Raw genomic sequence first — 25,966 nt, 5'->3', positions numbered from 1 at the left:
CAGACAATCAGGCATCTTCCTCACTGCAAAATAAGAGGTGTGAAGGGCTCGGGGAGAACCAGAAGGCAGGGAACCTTCCTGCCTTGTGATGAGCAGAGGAAAGATTTTGCAGGGAGTCTCAACAGCACAGACTTCCTGAGCTTTGTGATACCAGGTTCCAAAGCATCCTTCTACAAAATGCACCTCTGTTAAAATTATTCTCTGGTTTCACAGAATCACACAGAGCCACAGACTTATAGGCATAGGAAGGGACCTCTAGACATCATCAAGTCCAATCTCCCTGCTAAAGCAGGTTCTCTACAGCAGATCATGTGGGAAAGTATCCAGATGGGTCTTGAACATTTCCAGAGAAGGAGGCTCTACAACCTCATTCACATGCGCACATGGCTATTACTACTGCTACTTGCTCCTGCAATAGGATGGGTGCTGCAGAAGTGTTAATAATTGACACAGGTCATGATTTAAAATGCTGCTGTCCTAAGAATCTCTCCCAGCTGCCAAGTGCCCAGCGTTTGGCAGGCTGACAGCTGGACTGCATGCACTGTGTCTGTAACAGGCTAAGGCAGCCTTACAAGAAGTGCCGAGCCACGAGTTGCTACCACTTGGCAGGCAGAAGACATGTGCAGAGGGTAGGTCTAACAAAGCTGAGCAATCTGATGCAGCTACCTGTTCTAAAAAAGGAGAGAAAAATCATGTATAGAACATGTGCAATATGTATGCCACAAACAAAAATCTTATGGAAGAGGAAGAACATAAATAACTTCTTAAAGATGTGAGAATCTTCCATTCTGAAAGACTTCTAAGGCAGTCAGTTATAATAGCCAGAATGTGGTGAAACCCAGCATGGGCCTAGAGGAAATCAGCCATCAGAGCCACTGAGCATCCATCCGAATTAGCACCAAAAGGAGACGAGAGGCAACAGATCAGAACTGCAGTCCAGACTATCAGCCAGCTGGGCACATGCCTACTTGCTAGTTATGCTGATCACAATATGAAAAAAAAAAAATTAAAAAAATCAAAGAGGAATCGAGATGTCTGTGGCTGCTAGCAGCCTTTTTAATGCCTTCTCACTCTCAGCTGTGAATTGAAAAGTCTGCTTGCATGACCATAGCTAAAGCAAAGATCCTCTTTTTCAAAGGAACGACTCAATGGGCTGAACAGCATAAGTTTGCCCTTACAGCAGTGATTGACCAAAGCCTGATCAGGAAGTCTCCCATGCAGTTCAGAGGTTATAGAATAGTGTAAATCTGTTCTAGCAGCTGATCTTCAACATGAGCCTGCTAAACATTTGGGCTACCCAGCAGAACTCCCACTACCTTCAGTGAGATCAGGGCTTAAATGAATACTTGATGTCATTTTTAAGAGAGCCACTGCTTTATTCAAAATTTAGTACCAAAGCAGCAGACGAGTTTCATAATAATTTCTCAGTCTGAATATTCTTTGAAATTAACAATGCTGCATCATCAAACTTTGCAATCTGTATTCTGTTTTGTTGGTCTTTTTTCCATGCAATTTGCATACAGCATTATCTTTTGGCTCATCATCCTTCCTTCCACCTGCATAAGAAATGCCAACGTAACAAATAATTTAAAAACTTCAGTTCTTTAATTTGTTTCACTACAGCAAACATTGACATCAAAACCGTAACTTAATTTCAAAGGGCAAAAAAGAATAACTCAGTTCACGTTCTTAGCTCAGGTTGGTTTTGGTTTAATAAATTTCATTAACTACGTGTTGACGTCAACTGTGGTATGACTAATGGCATGACTGAAGGAATGTTTGAGCAAAGAGGCAGATACGACATCTACTTCTCACTGATTCACAACTACTGTTGTTATTACTATTTGTCACTTGTACTTCATGACTACAATCCCACATTACAAGAAAGCAGGCAACCTACAAGAAAGGTTTCACCCTGCAAATCCACATCCGCAACACTGTTGCTTTGTTCAAATTAGTTGACTTCTTATTTCTTTACCAAAATGAAGTCATATTCCAGTGCTCCAAAAACCAAGCCACCCATACCAGCCCCACCCCCACCCGTCCTCCCAGAACTTGGAGAACGCACCCAAGATGACAATTCTTGATGTGCATGCAGCTCCATTTTTGTTCCACTTGCTTGTGGGTTTTGTACCCAACCTCACATCTCAAAAAGCTTATTTTTTTTAATATTGACAAATGCCTATTTACATATCACGTTGGTGAGACAATAAAGTTGTGCTGTCACTTTTATGAAAATGGTACAAAAAAAAGTGCAGTTGTGGAGAAATGGATACAGAAAATAAACCCCAATTTGCATTAGTTACCTTCACATTGTATTCCATGACTTCTATTTTGCTAAAAATAATTTCACTGTGAATTTAAATTGTCACTGCTTAGCAAATAATTATTCTACTGCAAGATAAAAACTTAAATCTATCCCAGAGAACACTGAATGCAATTTAATTATCACTAAGCTTTTTGTTCACATTTCAGTATCAAAACTACCATTTAAATGCATCTTATCAAGCCAAATGCTTTAAGCCTCCTGTTGAGCAGATTTCATGTGCATGTCTACACTCACGAGTATGTCTGTATGTATGCAAACATGTATACAAGACTAATGTTATGCACTTTCAAATTCCAGCCCTTTGCTAAGTCACTGCCTCATACTGCGTCAGTTTGATGTAAGAAACCATAGAAAGTGATGAATATAGTTTAACTGCCAAAATTTTCTTTTGCCCATGTTTGCTGAGCTCAAACATCTAAACTTGGCTTGATGAGGTAGACTCACCATGCAAATTCACTGGTACCTGGGGATACTGATCATTTGCAGTTTCTATAATCCACAGCTCCTACAGTGGCAAATGCTGCTGGAGGATGTTACACAAAGAGCACACTTGTTACTAGTGTTGGCAATGAAAGTGTGTTGTACACATCATACATGCTGTTTTACCACTACTCCACCTTCCTCACACAAATCCAACGAATGACTTGGAGGGAAATAAATTAAATAAATGAAATGGAGAGTTTCCGGTTTCATTGATTAGGTCTCATGGGGAGATAACTATTGCTTTTTAAGTAACTTCATCATAGTGACCCACAAATCTACCTTTTTCTGCCTGATGAGTATCAGAGAATCATAGAATTGGTTGAGGTGGAAGGGACCTTTAAAGATCATCTACTCCAAATCCCTTGCAATGAACAGGAACACTTACAGGTCAGTCAGGTGCTCGGGGCCCCATTCAGCCTGACCTTTAGTGTTTCCAGGGACAGAGCATCCAATCCACGGATCATAAAGTTCCTAGACTCGCACCAAAGAAGCCAAAAGCAGACTTCAGAAAGTCTATGAAAGGTTTCTGATATTCACAGAAGTGTTCAGTGAGTGCTGGGTCTGTAGCTCTAGGGCTGTTCTAAGGCTACAGCTTTCTCGCTCCTGGTTTCAGAGTTCAATAAATGCAGTTAGATCTCACTGAAATGCAAGATGCTTGATTCATGAAATATTTATTCATTTATTTACAATCTGATTTGGATCAGAGGAGTTGATGATTCACAGGAATACACTGAATTGTCACAGATTTATGGGCAACCACCCAGCAAGACCCACAAGGGCCGAGACCCACATAGGACTTCTACTAACAGAACCCCAGGAAATGTCCTGGTTACAGGTCATGGTGCAGGAATGCAGTTATACAACACATATATAGATCCAACAGTAGTTTTTTCCTTTTACATTGCTGAAGAAAGGTGCACACATCAGAGATTGGTGATCTTACTCATCAAATTGGCATTATGAATAAGCCTGCAGAAATATTACCACAGGTCATGCGAAACTGATGAAAAAGTCTTGTCACAGGTCGTTGCTCTGGCAGTGCAGTTGATGGAAGGAAGTTCACTGCTACATCAGTGATCATACACTGGGAATACACAAGTCCCTAGCAACTAAACCCAACAAATCACTTAAGTGTTCACCAAGAAATGAGCACATGCTTCAGCTCACCTTTGAGAAGCAATTTTCAGGCCTTGTACCAGTTTCAGCATAAGCTTGCCTGTATTTCTGGCAGCTTTAAGGCGTAGAACAACCCCATGAGAAACCTCCATCTATTGAATACAGAGTGTGCTCCAGGGACATACTCGAAGAGAGTATTTTGAAGACAACCAACCCGTTCCCCATCCCTGGCCAGCTTTGTTTGTTTTATGGATTAAGCTGCATGGTTAAGCTACAGCATTACCCACTATCAACAGAACTCACATCCGTATCTTCATATTGTCAATGAAACTCTTGCAAGAGATTTTGAGAGGATGTAGGATCTCAGCAAAGGAACTGCGTTCTGAAACGCAGCTGCCACACTGCACACTGCTCCCCAAAGAGATTATGTCTAATGAAGAGTCTGGAAGATAATTTTACAGGTCATTTCAAGTAAGAGAATTGAGGCTGCAGACAAAAATGATGCTATGTCAACAGCAGAAATCCTCATATTGCAGGCAGAAAAGAAATTACATAGTGTATTATTTAACAGAGGAAGTGGTTTAAAGCATACATTGACCTTAATAATGTCAAGAAACATTTGAGAAATGTTCTCAGAAGCTGAGAAATAATCTGTACCTCAAGGCAGTTATGAATATCAGAATCTTTTTCTTCCCTGCTTTCATTCAATAATTTGTGTGCCTTGTTTAATTTACAACCAACATTTTAATGCCTAATAGTCCTTCTTCACATGTATGAGAAAATATATTTCTTTTCACAACGCAAAATATTTCAAAACATAAATAAGTAATACAATCAGATGTCTGAGTGCATTCGTGCATTCTGACTACCTCTGTATGCTGGCAATTTATTCTTCAATACCATGTTTCCAGAAGGGAAGTTCACACAAATACTTTCAATTTTCAAATTTTGCTGCATATCAGTGCTCAGATTTGGGCTAAGACCTGAAAATGCACTTTCCATCATCTTTTAAAGTACAAAACTGGGTTTTTTACCCATGAACTATTTGAAAAAGAGGGAGAATTTATGCACATTTTTGTACTTCAGCAGTTGATCTTCTGACTTACATGTGGTAATGCATTTTTCAACAATTGGAGACAAGGTTTGGAAGAAGTCTATTAGTTTGTGTGTGTTTCCTTACATAACATTGTTAATACACAATTATTACATTCCTAAGAAAGTAACCTCATATTTTGGAATATTCTGCAAATTGCCTGAGAAGCGTTCTTCCTACCAAGGTTCTGAAAAGCACAAATTCCCACTAGAACCTCTTGCTGAAGTCTTGTACAGAGGAAAGTAGCAGCTAACCCAGACATGGTAAAGCTGTTCTTTGGAAAGAGTGGTGCTGATCCCTATTCATTCAATACGACTTATGATGTTATGTAAAAGTACAGAAACTCAGAGAAAGCCTCAAATATGTAAGTAACTCTGTCAGGTCTCTTACTACTCACAGAGATGGTAATTAAGTATTACATTAATAATCCTTTATTATTAAGTATTTAAGTATACATACACACGAGTACATGAAAGTATTTATACTGTCTCAATCTAAATGTAAACAAAAACAATAAATCTATTGTTGACTGTTGAACTCACTGACACACCACCATGCCAATCAGGTTGATCCCAGCCAATTATTCCTATTTTAATGTAACTACACAATTTTAAAATTAATGAACCATCTAAAAAATCTTCTCAAACAACAACAAAAGAAGGCAAACTTGATGTTTTATTAAACAGTCATTTCCTTTTACAAAAGGACTGTATGTGAAAGCTCAGGAGTAACATCACTGAACTAAAGTAGTAGTAGTTGATGGATTAGAGCTTTAGCTGCAAATACAAGAAATGCTTCTCTTAAAATATTAATTTTAAAATCCAGAAACTACAGTATTCAAGGCAGTGTCAAAGAGATGCATGAAAAACATGTTCTAGAAACAACACATGCAATAAAGTCAGCATAAACACTAACTGACCACTTCAGGAAACTCCTCCTTGGTATCAGCCCACAGTTCAAGTGGGAGCCACATCATGCCATGTTATACCACTACATGTGTTACCCTCTCATAACAATGGAGAGGAGGCACACTGCAGATCTTCTGGGCCTCAGCTGCACTCTGCATTCCTGTTCTGCATTAATCACCATCATACAAGATGTTTCTCAGGCATTTTTACATGTGCAAATGATGCCTATCATTTTCCAGTTAGTTTGAGAAAAATATCCATAGCTGTTGGATGCACCAAGAAATAATGGAAGTGAAGTGCAAGCAGCTTTAGTTAAAACATTTCAGAACACCAGCTGATGTAATCTGAAGGGTTATTTTCGTGTGCTCGCATTTAAGCATAGACATAATATCCACGTTCAGGTGACATACAGCCCTGTGTCAATGGACAGACTCCACCAAACCTAACCCAATGACCACCAAAGATTCCTACAAGCATTTTCACAGAAAAATCTGGCACCTCACAGCATGATCAGCTCCCAGGCTACCACAGGTCTGGAGAAGTAGCTAAAGAATAAACACCAATCACCTATGTATGGACAGACAGAATAGGATATGCACTTTGAGCCCGGTTAAACTCACAGCAAGTGAAGTGCTGATTTTACGTACCTTTTCTGTCTGGATAATACAGTCTTTTCATTGGTAGTACATTCAGGATCTCCAGAGACCTTATGACTCTACTGGATACAAGATAGGGTTCATATAATATGCTTTACTGTAACAACATCATGAAATCATTTGCTTCATTTGAAAATTGAAGCAAAAAAAAAGAAAGCAAAGAGAAGTATTCTTATCACATGCAGATTACAAAGGTTATAAATCATACATCCTAAACACAGTCCATCTGATCTTGTTCTCAGCCATGTGAAGGCCACTGGTAAAACTAATTGGTTCTGGCTCAAGACAGATATGATATGCAAAAAGTATTTAACTGGGGGCGGGGGGGAGAGAAGGGGGAAGAGGGGAAGAGGAAGGAGGGGAAAGAAAAGAAAAAAGAAAGAAAGAAAAAAAAACAGCATAGGAAAAACTTAGAATATCCGAAATTGGAAGGGACCCACAAGGATCATCGAGTCCAACTCAGTACTGGTGGTTACTTTAGGCAGTATACAGATCAGAACCTACACTTATAATTGCTATGTCCTACAGGAGCCCACACTCATTGCATTCTTGCATTCATCCCTGCCAGCTAAGAAGTCCTCCTTGGTCCTGTGGTCCTGTGCAGGCATTGTCTACAGCTGCCCTAAGTGTCTTCTTAAAAGATGAGAAGCCCACAAATGACAGCTTCCCCATGCTCACTGTGCAACTGAAAAACAAGCAAAGCAACATCAAGCTTCCCTCAAGGATCTTTCTTGGTATCAATTACATAAAAATTTGAAAGAGGCACATTCCTCAAAGTTATATCCACCTTTAGATAAGGTAGCATCGGTTTGGTCTCAAAGACTGATGGAAACACTTCCAAGAGGGAGAAACACCAAGGTCCAAAACCTACCTGCAAAGCACAGTCAATCACTAAGACCTTGGCATGATATAACCTGAGACAGATGCATGTATTTAGTGCTAGTGAAGCTCTACAAAACAACTTGATTCAGATGTAGGCTTCCCTCAAAGACATTCAGAGATGAGGAGAGGTGATCTCCATGCTTGTATGCTGGACCAAGAGCTGCTGGCATGGGTTGATACTGATGAAGTGAAAATGCCTGCAGCCCACAGATCTTGTTTTAAGACACTATTTAAAATATTTAAGCAAGATTGTGGAAACATAGAATCACATAGCACAAAATCATAGAATCATTTGAGTTGGAAGGGACCTTTAAAGGTCATTTTGTCCAAGTCCCCTGCAATGAACAGGGACACCTACAATCAGATCAGGTTGTTACCTGCCCTTCAACATCTCTAGGGATGGGGCATCCACCACATCCGTGGGCAACCCGTCCCAGTGCTTCACTACCCTTATCATAAAGCACTTTTCCCCTTAAATTCAGTCTAAATCTCTCCTCTTTTAGTTTGGAACCATTTCCAGTTGTCCTATCACAACAGACCCTGCCAAAGACGTATCGCAGCTGTACAACCATTCTGAATGAGCACACAGCCAAAGAACGCAACGATCGTCACGTTAGTTCAGAGCTGAAGTCCATCTAGTCAGACCTGTACTAATTAATCACCATTCGATTTTTCTCAGGAAGCCACTCATTAGCTGCTTTCATATATTCAGACGTGGGGTTTAAGCCCGCTGTACAGTAACGTTCGCTATTACAGCTAATGACCACACAGCTCTAGCACTCGGCAGCAGAGACACTTGGAGCAGCACAGCAGAGAATCCTTACAACTTGTAAGGACTGCTGTTAACCCCGCGGTGCCGGGCACAGCGGCACCGGACAGCACGGAACCGGAGCGGCTCTGAACGCTGAATGCCAGCTGATCTGGATTTTAACAGCTGCCGCTGCCGGAACCTTCGTTATTTATGTTCCGTTTAGTCCTCACTGCGTATGCTCGTGCACCTTACTTCACACGAGATCAGCTCCCCAGCAAAAGTTAGGAAACCCCATCCCACGGGGCTGAACGACCGGGACGAAACGCACTAAGAAGATGATGACGGCTTCGCGAACGCGGCCGCGATGCGGGAGCACCGATCCCAGAAGTTAACATCTGCGCGGTGTATCAGCCCCATCGGGCAGCGCTAATTGCGAACCAGAGCGACGCGACCGCAGCCCGCTCGGCTCAGCGGCGGTCCCGCTCCCCCAGCCGCGACCGCCGGACTCACACGGGGTAGAAGGCGTAGGGCGGCAGCGCGCTCTCCTCGCTCGGCTCGGCGTCCAGCAGCAGGTAGTCCTGGCTGTCGTTCCGCCGGGCGCCGGCCGCGGGGGAGCCGCCGTTCCGCGGGCCGTAGGGCTGCGTTTGGCTCATGGTGTCCCGCGGCTGTGCCCGGGGCCGCGGGCTCCCGGCGGCTCCCTCTGCGCTCGCGGGCTCCGCCCCGCCGCCCTTCCCGCTCCTCACGGCTCCGCGTCCCCCGGCGGAGGGCGGGCGGTACGGAGGGCTCCGCCGAGACCGGCGAGGGGTTACTATGTCAACCGCTGCCCCGGGAGGCGGTGCGGGGGACGGAAAGTTAGCGGCGCGTCAGGCGGCCCGAGGGAAGGGGGCGGGAGACGGTCCTGAGGGAGGAAAAGAGAGAAGAAAAGGGAAAAGGGAGGAAAGGGGGAGAGGAAGGAAAGGGGAAAGGAAAAAAAGGGAAAAGGAAGGAAAGGGGAAAGGAAGGAAAGGGGAAAGAAAGGAAAAGGAGAAAGGAAGAAAAGGGAAAAGAAAGGGAAGGGGAAAGGAAGGAAAAGGGAGAGAGGAGTTCTGTTACGTGCCACTTGTCTTTACCTTCTTTCAGTTGTGTCGTTTTGGTGTTCTGATTTTACTAATGAAAATTGTAAGAGCTGAAATATACTAAACAAAATTTTCTAAGAAAATTGATTTGATCTATAGGCACCTTTCAGTTATCAAGCATAATAAGCTTACTATTTCATTCAGTAATGTTCACTTAGTTAAAATGAGTGCATTCAAATAAAACTTTTCCTTCGTTTCTGGCAGTGTTCTGATCTCACAGCTATTGCTGCTATCTGTATTTGGGTATCACACAGCCCTGTACTGCTCGAGAGCACGCACCTTCCCCAAATTTGGTGGAAGGCTGAGAAGCCAACCAGCACCATCCTTAACAAAACACACAGGCTGGCTGATGTTGCCCATGCTGCCTAATGTCCTCGTCAGATTGTAGGTTTGGTGACTGCCTGAGCCACCGAGACTCATCACGCCTGCTGAGCTGCAAGAGGGAATGCAAGGAGAATTCTAAAGCTAACTGACATTACCATGGTCTTTATACCAGGTTCCAAAATACCTGCAGTTAAAGGTAATTCTGAAGTTGCTCAAAGTTTCTGAAGTTTTTTTTCCTCCTAGCTACTGCACTTGAAGTCATGATCTAATGAGTTCTACACATCTTCATTCCTTTGCCAAATTCCTTTCCTTCCCTTTCCTTCCCTTTCCTTCCCTTTCCTTCCCTTTCCTTCCCTTTCCTTCCCTTTCCTTCCCTTTCCTTCCCTTTCTTTCCCTTTCCTTCCCTTTCCTTCCCCTTCCCATAAGGAATACCTTAAGCAGAAGGTTTAATAGCAATGTTACCGTGTGTATTTTATAGTTCTTATACTGATTCTTATTTCATATTACTGTAAAAAGAGATATCACAGAGGTATGGGCAGGCTCTGCAGTTGAGAAATATGCTGTTGATAATACTTCACATCTTTTTCTCTAAGAAAATTGCTGGTCAGTAACAGTGCTTTTTGGTGGGGGGATTCCAATGTGTTCCACTGCTTCTCTTATCACAGCCTTTCATTTCAGAGCCTACACAACCATTTTCCGTTTCCTTCTGCTGCTTCCTTCTAACTTCTGCTTACTGTTTCACTGCCTCTAGGACTACTTATCATCCTCCTCATGATACTTTTGCACCTCTCTCAGCCTCCAGCTCATGTTTCTCATTTTTTCAGTTGGTCCCTAGATCTCAAGCTTTCCTCAGTCTTCATTCTCATCTCAGCCCTTTAAGTCCTGGTATCACCCAGGCACTCTTAAATTCTCACTGGTCCCAGATCTTTCCCAAATTCTGAAGCCACACTTGTGAGTTGCACTAATTTCTTTCATGGTTTCTTTCAGATCATATCACCCCCATGGAAGTGATGCAGTGTGCATGCCACAGAACCAACACGTGTAAGAAAATTAACGAACTTCAGCAGGGGCCGCTCCATCAATTTTTTATGGCTGCTTAGTGAGAGTTAACCACAAACAGTTGCTGAACTTTTGAAAGCTCAGCATTTTGAACTCTTCCAGCTGTTGGTCATCTCAGTACAAGCTTTATGATTATTTTAGATCAACAGCACATGAGAATAGGCCCTGGACTATGCTTTTTTTTTTTTTTTTCTTTCCCTACAACAGAGAAAGTACCTATTTTCTTGGGAACAGTGACTCTTCCATCCCTATGTGCTTTTCACCGCTAGAAAAGCACCTCAGTACTATGAAGTTTTAGTTCAGTTTGTCAAAGACTAGCTAAGTTGAGTGGTGAGGCACTGGCACAGGCTGCTCAGGGAGGTTATGTATGCCCCATTTCTGGAGGCATTGAAGGCCAGGTTGGATGGGATCCTGGGCAGCCTGATCTAGTGGGAGGCAACGCTGCTCACAGCAAGGGTTTGGAACTACGTGATCCTTGAAGTTCCATCCAACCTAATCCATTCTATGATTTCGTGATTCTAAGTTAAACAGTTGTGTGATAGGTCATGATTTTCGGAAATGTTGGCCAGAACAAATCACAAGAGCGAACAATGATCACTTTTGAAAGAGAAGAGGATTTTGAGCTAAACAAAAACTCTGAATCTTCACGGATTTATTCAAAATAGGGTGTCTTTCACTTTACTGTAACAATTGTCTACACTGACTTTTTACAGAGCAAAAACTTGCAACACTATGGGAGAGTACTTCAAGTATTTTTACTTGAAGTTAGATAAGTGCACAAATTCTGAGGTCAGTGGATGTTATAAAAGTCACGAAATGATGGAAACACTGGCCAGAGGTGATGTGTCATGTTGTAGTTATGTTCCTTAGCAATTTGCAAATTGAATTACCGTGAAATTGCTGTACATGTTCTAGAAAAAGTTATCAGAACTTCACTGCAGTCATTCTCAGCCTGATATATATTTTAAATCATAGTGAATACAAAACTAGGCAGAAAATCCATTTATTCTGAGTCTTTATCTGACTTGAACACGTATTAACTTTTTGTTCCTTTAAAATAAAAATTCTATAACTTTGATTAATCACACAAAAAAAAATGCAATATTTCCCCACTTAATTATGTTCATCTTTTTATTATGGAATGTGAAAATATATCGATCTGATAAAAAAAAATCTGATTTATGTAGTGTGAAATGGAAGCACAGTTAAGAGCTAGATTGATTGATTTTATCACAGACAGCGTGTTACAAACTATTCCTTCATCAATCACTCAATAAAGCACAGTGACTGAGATATTTCACTTAGTAAGATGAAAAACAGAAACTGAAAGCTCCAATTCCCTCTAGAGGGGATAGGATGAGAGACAGAGTGAATCCACATGACAAGTGACAGTCACATTGCTTAGCTGCACTACAGGAAGTCACTTGGGTACCATGGCAATGAAAGCTGCAAAAGAACCCATGTGGAATAGAACCATGATTCAGCCTCGCTGAAAAATTCATGTAAAGGTTATCTCCATACAGCAAAATTTAGGTGCAGTTATATCACTTGCTTGCAGACTAATCTAAACCTGTTTAGGAACAGAAGTTACATCAATCTATACTTGCAAACAGGGCATTTTTAAGGATTCATGAAGTGACTACCTACTTTCTTGTATTTAACTGAAATCTGGTTATGTGATCTGCCTAGACTGCACTAACAGGAGTAGTCCAGCACACACCAAATAGTTTCTTGGCTGTCTCTGTTCCATACAGGGAATGCTATCACAGATAAGTTTGTATATTCTGTAAAGGGGTTCACTGTGATTCACTGTAATTGTGCCATGGCTGAACGGTGTCACTGCTGTGAATGAGAGCATCTCCTGGAAAGAAAAAGTGTATACTAAACAGGAAAATAATGCTAGTTTCTTTGAGGTGTGAAGGATGTGTAATCTGCTGGCTGGAGTTTCTTCCTACTGCATAGCATAGGACTCAAAATTTGCTTTTAAAGGGCCAGCAATGACTACACATTAGTTCTCTCCATTAAAAAGAAGGAAAAAAAGGACAAAAAAAAAAGTCATAATGATTGTCAGCTGCTAATTCTAATCACAGTTAATCCCTGCCTTTGATTAAATGTGAATGAGGCATGTGCCATGTAGAAAACTAATATCTGAAAAACTTTCCAGAAGTTGTCTCTTCTGGCCATAATCCAGCTTACTACTTCACACTCATTTTCTTCCCAAAGATTGCTGTCTGGATTTATTTCTGAAACTGAGGGGCAGTTCATTTATTTACAAATTATGATGACTGTCAGAAATGGCACCTGGCCTTTTTTCTTTTTTTTTTTTTTTTGTAAGAATTGCTCAATGAGGAGGAGGCCTCTGGTGGCTAGTGGCTGTTGGTACCTGAATGAGAGCAGTAGCACTGGATCATGGAAGCAGTAGAAATGTCTTCAAGAGCTGTCTAAAATATCTTAGCTAAGAAAACTCTGAGGTATTCAGGTACAGGAGGTACTGGTGAACTTTTCCACTGTGAAAAAGGAATGAGAAGGAATGAATTTACTAAAGATCTGTTTCTACTTGTACAATTATAGTGAGCATTTCAGTTTGAGTGTAAACAGATACTTAGGAGCATGCTTATCTGCACCTCTCTCTGTCAAATATACAGATATTTATGGAATCACATATGCATAACTTAAAGGATTCCACTCAGGCATCATCCTGTGTTTTGCTGTCAGAAATGTACAGCTCTTCTCTACGTGCTTTTAAACAAGGTATGTCATGCTACATTTGCCTTGATTTACTTGATGTAATTAATTATTGTCAATTATTTTTAAAAATTTGAAGCTCTCACTAACACCCACTGCTATTACATCTTTTACATTATAAAAGTCAGTGCAACTGAAATATTGTCATTACATCTATTGCAGTTTTGTTACATGTGTTTCTGTGGGCTCTGCACAAACACTATGCTTCCAACCCAGTAGTCAGAGCCATGCTGCTCAAAGATAAAGAACGCTGCTAGTCATCAAACTCCTATTACCATTAGAGATAATAAGATACTCTTTCTCTATTGTAAGTGAGTAGGAGGATGTTTGAAGTCAAAACTAGATAGAATTAAGTGGAAAATATCTTTCTAGTTTCCAAGAAAGTGAAAAAGTATTAAAGCATTATTCCGGGAAGAGCATATACATAAAGGAATGTTGGCCAAGAGTTTGTATACGCTGTGAAAGCAGGAGTAACCTGACAGAGATGTGCGGATATTACAGAACTGGGTGGGGGGAGTGGCTGACTCACCAGAGAGCTGTGCTGCCACCCAAAAAAACCTGTTGGCTGGAGAAGTGGCTGACAAGAATTTCATGAAGAGAAAGATGCAAGAGGAATCTCAGCAAGAGAAATGCAGAGTGCTGCACCTGGGGAGGAACATCCCCAAGCACCAGTATGTATTGAGGAGGTACCCAAACTGGAAAGTAGCTCTGCAGAAAAATACCTGGGGATCCTGGCAGGTACCTGGCTGAACATGAGTCAGCAGTATGCCCTTTCCACAAGAAGGCTGACAGCATTCTTGGTCAATCAGGCAAAGTATCACCAGCAGGTCAAGGGAGTTGATCCTTCCCTTCTACTCAGCATTGTGAGGAATCTGCTTTATCAGGGGAATTGGACTTGATGATCTCTTGAGATCCCTTCAGTCCCTGCGATTCTGTGATTCTGTGATTGGTGAGGCTGCATCTGGAGTGCTGGGTCCAGTTCTGGCCCTCCAGGAAGAGAGCTGAACTTACTGGAAAGAGTGTAGCAGAAGGCCACTAAGATGCTGAAGGGCCTGGAGTATCTCTCCTATGGGGAGAGTATGAGGGAGCTGGAACTGCTCAGCCTGGGGAAGAGGAGGGTCTGGGGGATCCCATCAGTGTCCATAAATACCTGAGGGGAAGGTGCAGGCATGTGGTGGTCAGTGGTGCCCAGTGCCAGGACAAGTATAAATAGTGATGAATAAATAGAGCTTTACCAAAAGAAGACAAAAAAAAAAAAAAAAACCAAAAAACAAAACCCTGTAAAAGAGATTCTTAATATTCAAAGGACTTCTGCTAACATTTAATCCTTTCTGGCAAAGAAGTGTGTTAGTACAAAACAGTTATTTTGTTTGTATATATATAAAACCAAACTAGCCGTAATGAGTGCCTCCTGAATATGTCTCACTGCTCTCTCAGCTTGGTAAAAGCAATGAGCTATTTAAAGAGTCTAACATGATGAGTATTAGTGTTGCAATGCTGCGTTTGGGATGGAATTTATAATCTTTGATATCTCACTGATTTCATCCTGCAGTATTAAAAATAATAACTCAGAAACACTTTATCTGTCAAAGATGTCTACCTTTTCTAAGTAACAACAAATGATCTCTTATTTATGTTTTCTGTGAATTGCGTATGTTCCTTTATTGTAAATCAGTTTCTACACTAAAACTCTTGTTAGCAATTTGCTAAGAAATGAGATAATTCCCTCTGAAATTCTATTTCATTTTGCTATTCTATTTTCTTTGCTAAAAGTAGATGCTTTGATCGTCTTAGCTGTACTGTCTTACCCAGTGACTTCAGGAGCAGAGCAGAAAGAGGGTTTTAATCCTTATATATATTGAGGTAATTCCACCTTCTAGAATGAGAAGGTGCTGCAGCCTTATGATCATCTTTGTGGCCCTCCTCTGGACCTCCCCCACCAATTCAATGTCCTTCATCTTTCTGTGTTGCTGCAGATAATTGACCTGATCAGATTTCTTTGGAAATTGAGGAAAAGGGAGTTAGGGAAAGAGTGTTGTGTTGCATACAGGAGTGTGCCACAGTGAACAGCTCCACTTGAAGACCGTGGGCTTTACTCCATTATGAGATGCACCATCAGCCTTCCCAACTAGAGACAAAATGGATTGACACTTCATGTACTGAAGAACTTCCTCGAAGACATCAACCCAAAGATTTTTAGTAAAGAAAACTCAGCAAACTCAACTAAATACACCGCAGGAGGGAAAAATAATACCTATTCCTCAGCCATTTATTTAGGAAAGCCAGGAAGGAGCCTCAACAGTTTCATATGGCAAAATCTGCCATACTTGTTTAGCTAAACTAGAGAAGCGTGACAAGGAACGCTATTTTCTCTTCTGATTCAAGTATTCATTATGAATTGGGGAAAATCTACAAAATGTAGTTCTTTAGAGATTTGTGTGAATTTTTTGTTTATAGTTTGGTTTTGTTTGTGTGTTGTTTTTAACTATTTTGTATTTTTACTATTGGTATTTTACTCTTCTATTATGACAACTGTTATTTAGTGAGAAATCTGTTTCATTTGGCATTGACAATGAACAAAACAGAAATATTAAGATCTAGTTGAATATGTTTTGTTCAGGCTTCACAAAATGACCACGTGGTAGATGTATTTTTAAATAATACTAGCAAAGAAATAAACTGTGAAGAAAGATGCAGTGAATTGTTCTGCTCATTTCCTTTTCAATAAACATACAGGGATCTTCTTTTATCCCCCAAGACCGGATATACGACATGTAATGAGATTCTGAGAAACTTCAGTTTACACAAAGTCCATAAAAGGAATCTGGGGTGTTAAGTTCATTCCTGACAAGTAGGATTAATGAGGAATGGATAAGTATGTATGTAAAAAGGCAAGAGTGCATTGAAAGATTATGAGTATGCTGCGTGTTAAAAAGAATGTTTTTATTCAGTACACTGAAAAGATCTCCCAAAATGAAAAGGCAGGGATAAAAATGGTTAAAATAAAAAGATTTTGAGTAAACCAGACCTGCTAAGGAAGTAGGAACATTTTTTCAGTCAGTATTTCCAGGTCAAGTTAACGGATCTGTGATTGTTTGGTCTTGGTGTTTTCTACACCAAGAAGGTTGCAAGACAAGTTCAGTTGCAAAATGTCTTTTCCCAGGCTTCACAGTTCTCAATTCCTGACAGCTTGCTGGTCCTGCAAATTTGCAAATATACATATATATATGTAAACTGCATGCACATGCATCAGTTATGTGGAACACAGTTCTGTACAGTTCACCTATTTCAGAGATGTTTTTTACTGAATTAGATTTTACTGAGATCCAAAATGAAATATATTTGCAATTAAAAATAAATAAATAAATAAAAATAAAAGGGTAATTGTCTTCTATGGACACTGCTTTTTCCACAAAATGTTTTCCTCATGATTTTCATCTAATCCAGTGGCACTAAGATGTTCAGCTTATAGGTATTTTCTTTTCCTGGAAAGCAATTAACTCCCCAGTTGAAAAACAAACATTCTTGATCACTTCAGAATGTATCCGTTGATTTATTTGGGTTGGATTTTTATTTTTCTTTTGTAATTATTTTATATCACTTTTTGTAAATTAGCAGTTTTAGTAATATTTGAATGCTTAAAATCAGGAGTACCTTAAATGCTCTCAAAGTAAATTACTTCAAATAAACCAATAAATGTGATTTTTTTTCAGTCAGTTAACCAACTGAACATTTTTATCTTTTGACAGGGACAGTTAACTTGGAAAGTTTCAATAACAGATGAATATTTGTCAGCTTCTGTAGACAGTCCGCTGGAATGCTGGTGAAATTCTGATCGCGCTGGTATCTATGGGAATTGTGTGATCATTGAACAACAACAGAACCAAGAGTTTATCTTGCATAAGGACAGGATTGGGATGAAAGCTTTAAAAAAATCTCAGCTGACTGGATCAGCTAGATCAGCATGCCTCCGTTATTAATATTTCATAATAATAACAAAAACTCTCCCACAGCGCTGATCCAGCCCAATGGAATTTGATGTTATTGTTTTGGTCTTGCTTACGGGGAATTGTTGAAAACTACTTTGAAAATTGTTGCATTCATTAATTATTTGTGCTTGCAATACTTGTAGTCTTCTGTACTATCATAAAAGTCCAATTGATGCTTTCAGAAACATCAGACATGTCCAGCCAGCACATTCTTGAGGACCTAATGGTATGAGACTTGTACCTAGGAATATCTGAAATTCTGCAGCTTCTTTTTTGGACTATAAATGGTAGATAAATACCCATACATTAATTTCAGTGTCTATTCTTCCATTGGAAGATATATGAGTTGGGAAGGGGAAATCCGTGAGGACGAATCCTTGGGTTTGGCTGTAGGTTCTGTCCACCTCAGTTTTTGAGTGAAACAATGAAAATTGCTAAAAGCTCTGGGGTTGCCAACACCACAGTGATATTTCTGAGAGGATTTTTCAGGAAACAGATTGCTTTAGCAGTTTATTTTCACAAGAGACAATATGTTGTGGTGGCTTAACTGATTTATTAAATATTCAGAACTCCCATGGTACTGTGGTCTGAAGCATAAGACTGCTGCTGTTTGTCTCTGAGCAAAGTGTTGCATACTAAAACTTGCTATTAAGAGTCTTGAATCTTAACATTATCTGTTTGTTTTCTTCACTTACTATCTCTTGGGATTGTGAGTTTTCACTGAGAAAAGGTTCTCATGCTCTGAGATGCAAAGATAGAAAGAGACATGAAAATATGAATCCATGTAGATTTGTGTCCAGATGGATTAATGTCGAAATTAATTTTCAATTTTTTGCGTTAAAATTAATTTTTATTTCAAACTGAGTAGGAACCCGTTCCAGTTATAAGAAGTAAAATAAAGTAGAAGGAAAGTGTCCTCCATTCTGAAGGCAGAATTTCTGTGGGAAGTTCTCTGTGCCACTCAATTCTTATTCATTGCTTCTATAATAGAAGAGCCTTTCTGAGCCCTTTCTACAGAACTCCAGGTCATATTTTTTTCTTTATTTTTTTTCTTTTCCTTATATAGGTTAAAGTGAGCACTAAATTCCACTCACTTATGAAGGCTGCTGTTCAGAGTGAGAATATTTATTCAAAGCAACTTGTAACTGAGAAGCCCTGCAATCCTGTTCTGACAGGTTTTAGGATTGAAATCAGGAAAGGTGGATTTCCACTTATAGAACTCAAAAGTTTTAAATTTGTTTTCTGACATTCAGTCATAAGAGATTTAGAAAATCTTTGCAGTTTTTCAGTAGTAAATATGATTATTTCTGTGAAATTATGCAATTATTTTTAAAATTGAGCATTAAGCAACATTCTGCTGTGAATAAGTGGCATCTGGTCAAGGATAGGAAAGTGTGAATTTCAGAAAGCCAAGGTATTGCTACACTGCATAGGATGCAAGTGGTGAACATAAGAATAATATTAACTGTAGTATTATGTTGGGGATACTTTATGTCCGTGTCAACCAGTCCACAACTAATGTGTTCCAAATTCTATTCTTAGCAATACTAAGCTGACTAATAATACTAGTATTATTAAAGTAATACAGTGCTCTTACCACTCAAAATTACTCTTTAGGGTTTTGCTGAATGTCCAGATCTCTACCCTGAACTTAGTAGTTCTCCAGATGCATGTTGTGTGCAAGTTTACTGTCCTATCTGGCAACTGGCAGCCAGTATTGTCTTTCAGAAAGTATTTCATAACATAAAAAGCCAATTGAGATTTTTTCATATCTGAAAATTGATTAGGCTTGTCAGGTAATCAAAGTCCTCTCTAGGTGATTCAGCATATGGCACTGTTCCTCCAGTACTTGTCAACACTCTTGATCTTCATTTTCTGTAGGTTTGCAGTGGCTGCTGACTACCGTGCCTGTGCATACCACACTCCATACTGTATTTTGCTGTCTCCAAGATCACAAAATACAGTGCTAAAAATTAGATGTGCAGTTGACTGGGAAGCTTTTTTGGTGAAAAAGAAAGCATTTTACCAATCAGATCTAAATTAGCTTTCTTGACTTTTCAAAACCAGGAGAAAATAAATGGGAGAAAAATGTGAATTTGTATGTGAAAGACTCAAATGCAAGTTCCTGTTCTAAATAAGGGGTGTGAGAGATAGTATAAGATTGCTTTCATTCACTTTTTTCATGGAAAAAAAATTAAGATTTCTTTTTGAAGAAAACAAGGAAGTGTTAGAAAATTTGAAAATCCACAGAGAGCAGAAAACTATTTCCTATCTACCCTTTGTATGGAAAAGGATATGAACAGTGGCTCATAAAATAAAAAAGGAATTTGAAAACTGTACAAATATTCCAAACTTATGTAATGAATTTTTGTAATACTGAATCATAATCACAATATGCCCACACTGCTGCAGTAAAATGAGTTTTGGGGGTTGTTTTGTTCTCTTTTTCAAAGAATCAAATATAGCTGAGTAAACTCCAGATGCCAAAATTGTAACATCAAGAGGCAGGTGCAGCAGGAAGTTCATAAGGGAAAGATGGAGAATAATTAACTTGTTGTGTTGATTTTTTTTAAAAGAAAATATCTGACAGATGTGCAGCATGTAAGATGCTCCAGTTGTACTTATTCATTCTTGCACATTACCAGGACTTGTTTACTTATTGATCTTTTTCTTTTCTTAGCCATTTCCCAATACGAAGGAAATAATTATTTTTCCATCTGTTACCCACATTACAGTTATTAGATACAAGAATTATCTATTTCTATTGATGTTCATTTAGCTAATAGATGACAAGTTTACTAATTGGAGAACAAAGAGAAGCAAAAGACAAGAGCATCTTGTTATCAGTACATCTAGATGGATTTTCACAGCCATCTACACAGTGGCTGGGGGAAAGGCTATGGGGATTTAGTGCCCAGGCAACAACTCAGGCTTTGGAATACGCTGCGTATATAAGCTTATGTTGTAGAATCATAGACTAATAAAATGGCTTTGGTTGGAATAGACTCCAAGAATGAACAAGTTCAAACCCCACTGCCACAGGCAGGGCCACCAACCTCCCCATTTAATACTAGATGAGGCTGTCCAGGGCCCCATCCAACCTGGCCTTGAATACCTCCAGGGATGGGGCATCCACAACCTCTCTGGGCAGCCTGTTCCAACACCTCACCACACTTTCTGTGAAGAACTTCCCCGATAGCCAATTTAAACCTCCTCTTCTTTAGCTTAAAAACTTTCAATAGATCTAGAACATTAACTTTTTAACTCCCAGTGCACAGCATGATATTTAGATGTGGAATACCAATAAGAAAAATCGTTAAACCATGACATTGGCCACCTCTCTTCTGATGGAGCCTAGGATACCACTGGCCTTCTGAGCTGCAAGAGCACACTGCTGGCTCGTGTACAATTTTTTGTTCACCAGAACCCCTGTGTCCTTCTACAACTCTCAAGGAGTTCTTCTTGAGAGTCCTTCTCTGGGATTACTCTGACCTAAGTGCAAAACCTTGCATACTGCTATGTTGATGAGGTTCACACAAGCTATTGAGTTTGTTGAGATTCCTCTGGATGGCATTTGTTTTTTCTAAGGTGCACCACTCAGCTTGGTGTTATCAGCAAACTTGCTGAGGCACTTGAGCCCATCATCAGTGTCATTGATGAAGATGTTGAAGAACACAGGTCCCAAGACAGACCCCTAGGAGACACTGCTCATCACTGGCCTGCACCTGGATATAGTGTCATTCAACACAACCCTCTGCCTATGGCCTTCCAACCAATTCCTTTATCCTCCAAATAGTCCACCCCTAAAATCTGTATCTCTCCAATTTAGAGATAAGGGTGTAGTGGGGGACCATGTCAAAGGTCTGGCAGAAGTCCAGGTAGATTACATCAGTCAAATTATTTTTGTCTACCAATATCATCACTCTATCATAGAAGGCCACCAGATAGGTCAGGCACAATATTCCCTGGCAAAGCCATACTGGCTGTCTCAGATCACCTGTTCATCCCTCATATTTCTTAACATGTCTTCTAGGAGGATCTGTTCCATGATCTTCCCAGGCACAAAAGAGAGGCTCAATGACCTGTAGTTCCCTGGTTCCTCTCTCCTCCCTTTCTTGTAAATAGGAGTGACATTGCCTTTTTTCCAGTCCCCGGGGACTTTCCCCAGCAGCCACGACTTTTCAGATATGGTGGAGAGTGACTCAGCAACCACAACAGCCAGCTCCTTTAGGACCCTGAGATGCATGTCATCCAGCCCCATAGACTTGTATACATTCAGTGTCATGAGGCAGTCTCGGACTTGCTCTGCCCTTACAGTGAGGGGGGGTCTACTACCCCAGTTCCAACCTAGCATCCCAGGAATGTGAGCTTCAGGGATGTGAGAAATACAAGAATCCTGGCTGGTAGTGAAGACAGTGGCAAAAAAAGTAATTTAGTACCTCAGCCTTTTCCATACCTGTTGTAGGCAGTTTCCCTTTCTCATTTACCAAAGGAGGTACGCTCTCTTTGTCCTGCCTCTTCTGGGCAATGTAACCATCATCAGTATTCTGGTGATATCTATCAGAAAACTCATTATCTTGTTTTGTCATTATCATCATCTCTTATGTTAGCTTGATTAAATCTAAATGAGTTGATATGATCCCATAACTCAGCTGCAGTATAGATGCATTTTATCAAGCTGTTTCGTTGTCATATTTCAGATTTGTTTTCTCTCTATTTTAAATCTGATCCTATAGCCACTCTACCTACAATTCCTTCTATCTTCTCCTGTTGCTCCTCATTTTCATTTCTCATTTCAATTTTAGATTTCAGGCATTGCTAGGCTCTGTGTCAATGAAAAGTTTGCCCCTTGTGATAAAAACCAATATGAAATTCACGGTGTTGGATAGCACACATCAGGAATTCCCCTTAGCATCTTGACTCTCCGACAGATAAGTAGACGTTGGTCAGATTTTCAGAAATGATGAACTGACTTATGGATTCAAGACACAATTTCAAACATGCTGTGTGCATTGTTGAGCATAAGTCAAACTGAAGGTGGGATAAGCTCCAGTGTACAGATAAATGCATGAAGGCACGTGCTTTTCTAAGGAACATCCACAGATCAGATATTTCCTCAGTGACAGTAATGAAGGACTGCAGGCATTAGCTGTAAGCTAGTCAATTCAGCTACCAATAACAGGCTGCTTACTCATTTTGTCTTTCTGCTTGGCTTTTGAAACTGTGCCTTTTGAAACTTTCTGCTTTTGAAAACTTTACCTTAAATCAAATTTTGAATTGAATTTTCTAGATTTCAATTTTGAATTGAAACTTCTACCTGGAAATTGTCTTGTAGCAGTTCTTCATGAGGAAAAGGGTGAGCTGAACAGGTGTATGGCAGCTCTCCAAGCCATGTTGGTGGTGGTGCTGGGTTTTATATGATTCATCTGAACATCAGTATCTTCTTGCCTTGTGACTGCAAGTATGTACTCATCTTGGGAATAACAAGCCATGACAGGGTAGTGACAGGCTGAATCCAAAAAAAAGGTCTTCTCTACGACATTAAGATGTAGGTGTAAGTATGGCAATTGGCTCAGTACAAAGGGATCTGCCCGTGGATCTCAGACTATCACATTTATCCTTTTATTTCATGGGATGCACAGGATTTCGTTTACCACCACAGCCACAGAAGGATTACAAGATCTTCATTCAGGAGAGTTACAGAAGGGATTCCTGTCCTCATTTTCAGTGCCTCAGAGCCCATTTGTTTGGGCTTCACAAGAGAAGTTCAGTACCAGATGAAAAACAGCTACTGGGCTGAACACTGCCTTGGGACCCATCAGGACGTGAATTGAGAGATATTCCTGAATCTGCCATTAACTGCTGTGTGGTGTTAAATCAGTTTGTTTCTCTGTGGCTTAAATTCCCCATTGGTACAACACAGATAACACTCTCGGTCATGCCAAGAACACAAGCTGGAGAAGATAACTGTTATGTGGGGTTTTTTTTTTCAAAGAAAAAAAGGAACCTAAAGTTATCTGAATAAAATTCCTCAATAAATTTAAATACTGTTAGCTACTTCATTGTATCATTTAAGTGGAAGTTCTGAAGTTGTGATGAATCTTAGAAATGTTATTGGTGTTTCATGATATGGTGGTACTACTTACCACACATATTGACTCATTTTTCCCCAGACAATTAGAATTTCCTTCAGATATACAGTTGACAGTGGACCTATAGAATTCCAATTAAATGAGTACATGTTATGTGGTATTTAAACAAGACAATGTAGCTTCCTGATTAATCATCCTTTAGTAGCAGCTCATCATTACACAGTCTATTTCTGAAGCTATCTCATCTCATCACAGTATCAAGCAGTTATTATGCACTCCTTGTTCAGTGTTTTATGATTCTGTTCCAGCATTTCATGGCACTGACTTACTGCTGGATCAGTTTACATACACACATTCAAGCTGTCACATTAAAGCCTTTATTCTTAATTGCCACTAAGGCATTATAAGAGCAGCCTGGTCAAACTTAGTATTTCTTGGGCAACACAAACTCAGTTTTGTTGTGAATGGTTTTATACTGTTAAATCCAAACTATTAAACCATCTGTGTTAAACGAATCTGGGGAAAACATTCTATTACACTTAACTTCTATTGCATACAACTACTCGCTTGATTTTGTATCCTTGTGTTTGTACTTCACAGCTCCATTCTCACAGAATCCAAATAACAGAACTACCCGCTGTCACACCCCCTTTGTTGAGATATCTGGCAAAATGCAGTATCACTGAACTTCCCCCCTCAGTTTGTACGTTATCCAATATGTATTTTTTTATTTCATGACAGTGCACACCAATTACTTCAGCAAAGGACTTTAGTTACTACCTGAACATCAATTAATGAATCTCTGAAGCAATTTAGGGAGACATGCATGAGTTATGGATAAATGAAGACATGGGGAATTTAGATTTGCTGAATTTCAGTAGCAATAAAGGAGCAAAGTGAAGAGAAGCATTCTGCCTGCATCAAGTCTCCAGGTTGTCTTTGCTGCTCAGACAAATACATTTGCTCTGTTTGAATGCTTTCTCTTTCCCAGTTCCTTCCATTTTACAGCTTACTGTTTTGTCTATGCAATATTAAAATCTTCCCTGTAACATAAGAGCCTATGCTGAAAAAGCCTCTCAGAGGCATCAGTCCCCAACCATACGTAGGTGTGTTCCTGCTGGCCTTTCAGAAACATTAACATCACCCCAGTGATAATATCCTTTTTGATTAATTCATAACAAGATATTAACAAACATGCAACTCTCAAATGAAGAGCCCTTTACACCACTCCAGCAGTGTAAAATAGTGCGAAAGTGACTGCAAAGAGCATTTACACCCTAAATACATCATCAAAGTTCAGTTAGTCAGATTAGTGAGGATAACTAAATATGGAATCAAAATGTGCTTTTAATGAACATGAATGAAAACATGCAAGGGCAACACATTTATGCCATATTGTGAACATGGCTAACTTTTTAAGGCTATTATTGCTTCTATGTAGATCTGGATTTCATGTCCTGAGATAACTTATGCTTCATGCCTATTTAACAGCCTTTTGGCTTTTATATTTTTCAATCCTTATTGATGTTATCTGGAGTTTCTCTAAGTATCAACATCATTTCTGAGCACATACTCAGCTATTTTTATGTGAATACACCTCCACACTCGCTCTGAAGTTTGTACAAATAATAGGGTAAAAGGGCATTGAGAGCTGCTTCTTTTCCAGTGCAGTAATCAATGCTCACAGAAAGTTTCCAAATAGTACTTACTTGTAATTTCATATATAACAATGCCAGTTAAAATAAAAATGCATTTCAGTCAATTTCCAATCTATTTTCCCTAAATCTGGAAGAGAAGAAATCCATGAAAAACATAGATATGTCATGTATATACAGAAAAAAATATATATATTCTTAATTACAATAATAATTAAACAATAATACTGAAAAAGATATATAGAATTGCCCCTTTACAATTATTTAGGCTCTGGACCCAAGGAAGTTCTTACACACAAGCACTTTTCTAGTGTAATACAGTGTGGTCTGCATACATGCATATAAATCATTTAGACAGGCAATCTGCTTTAAATCATCTAGATGAGAACAATTATTTAAAATTATCACAGTACAATTCAGGAGATCTACTGTGGTTTGTAATTAAATTCTATCTGTTTTCAGACTTAAAACAAAAACTTTCTTAAAACAAAACAATGAAGTTGTTTTGTTTTGTAATTTGAAAAATTAATTCATTTGCTAATCAATTCATCAGCATCTCTTCATCTGCTTAATGCTAAGGAATAGTATAAATCTGGTCATGAAGAATGAGACTGACCATTTTAGGGCTATGTATGTCCTATTGAAATGAAAGCTTCATAATTAATCCAGCTGAGATAGAAGCTGATTCAGAGGTTCATATTCCACTTTATTCCATACCCAGATTGCTGTGAAGCAATTCACAGTATTAATATTATCTGAAGCAAAGGGA

At 39.6% G+C, this 25,966-nt stretch overlaps 1 protein-coding gene and 1 long non-coding RNA gene across 5 annotated transcripts in view; one reads left to right on the top strand and one right to left on the bottom strand.

Moving 5' to 3' along the window:
• TRPC6 (transient receptor potential cation channel subfamily C member 6) overlaps positions 1-9,531 on the bottom strand; it is a 94,965-nt gene extending 85,434 nt beyond the window's left edge. For both annotated transcript variants that reach the window (XM_031616150.2, XM_090133998.1), the window contains exon 1: positions 8,729-9,531. In XM_031616150.2, the coding sequence (XP_031472010.1) occupies positions 8,729-8,871 (143 nt within the window). In that variant the 5' untranslated portion in view covers positions 8,872-9,531. The remainder of the gene's footprint in view (positions 1-8,728) is intronic.
• Positions 9,532-9,537: 6 nt separating this feature from the next.
• LOC149920308 (uncharacterized) lies at positions 9,538-17,427 on the top strand. 3 transcript variants are annotated; one of them, XR_016463421.1, is made up of 5 exons: positions 9,538-9,853; positions 10,645-10,698; positions 13,362-13,467; positions 15,235-15,324; positions 15,438-15,866. It is a non-coding gene; the product is annotated as an uncharacterized LOC149920308 (long non-coding RNA). The 3 variants fall into 3 exon arrangements; XR_016463422.1 differs by lacking the exons at positions 15,235-15,324; positions 15,438-15,866 and adding an exon at positions 17,211-17,427; XR_016463420.1 differs by having other exon boundaries at positions 15,235-15,866.
• Positions 17,428-25,966: the final 8,539 nt, after the last annotated feature.

This window comes from Phasianus colchicus, chromosome 1, assembly GCF_987193195.1.
Source record: "Phasianus colchicus chromosome 1, bPhaCol1.hap1.1, whole genome shotgun sequence".
Taxonomy (NCBI): Eukaryota; Metazoa; Chordata; class Aves; order Galliformes; family Phasianidae; genus Phasianus; species Phasianus colchicus.
The sequence above is the reverse complement of the archived record's forward strand: the minus strand, read 5'-3'. Positions and strand labels throughout refer to the sequence as shown.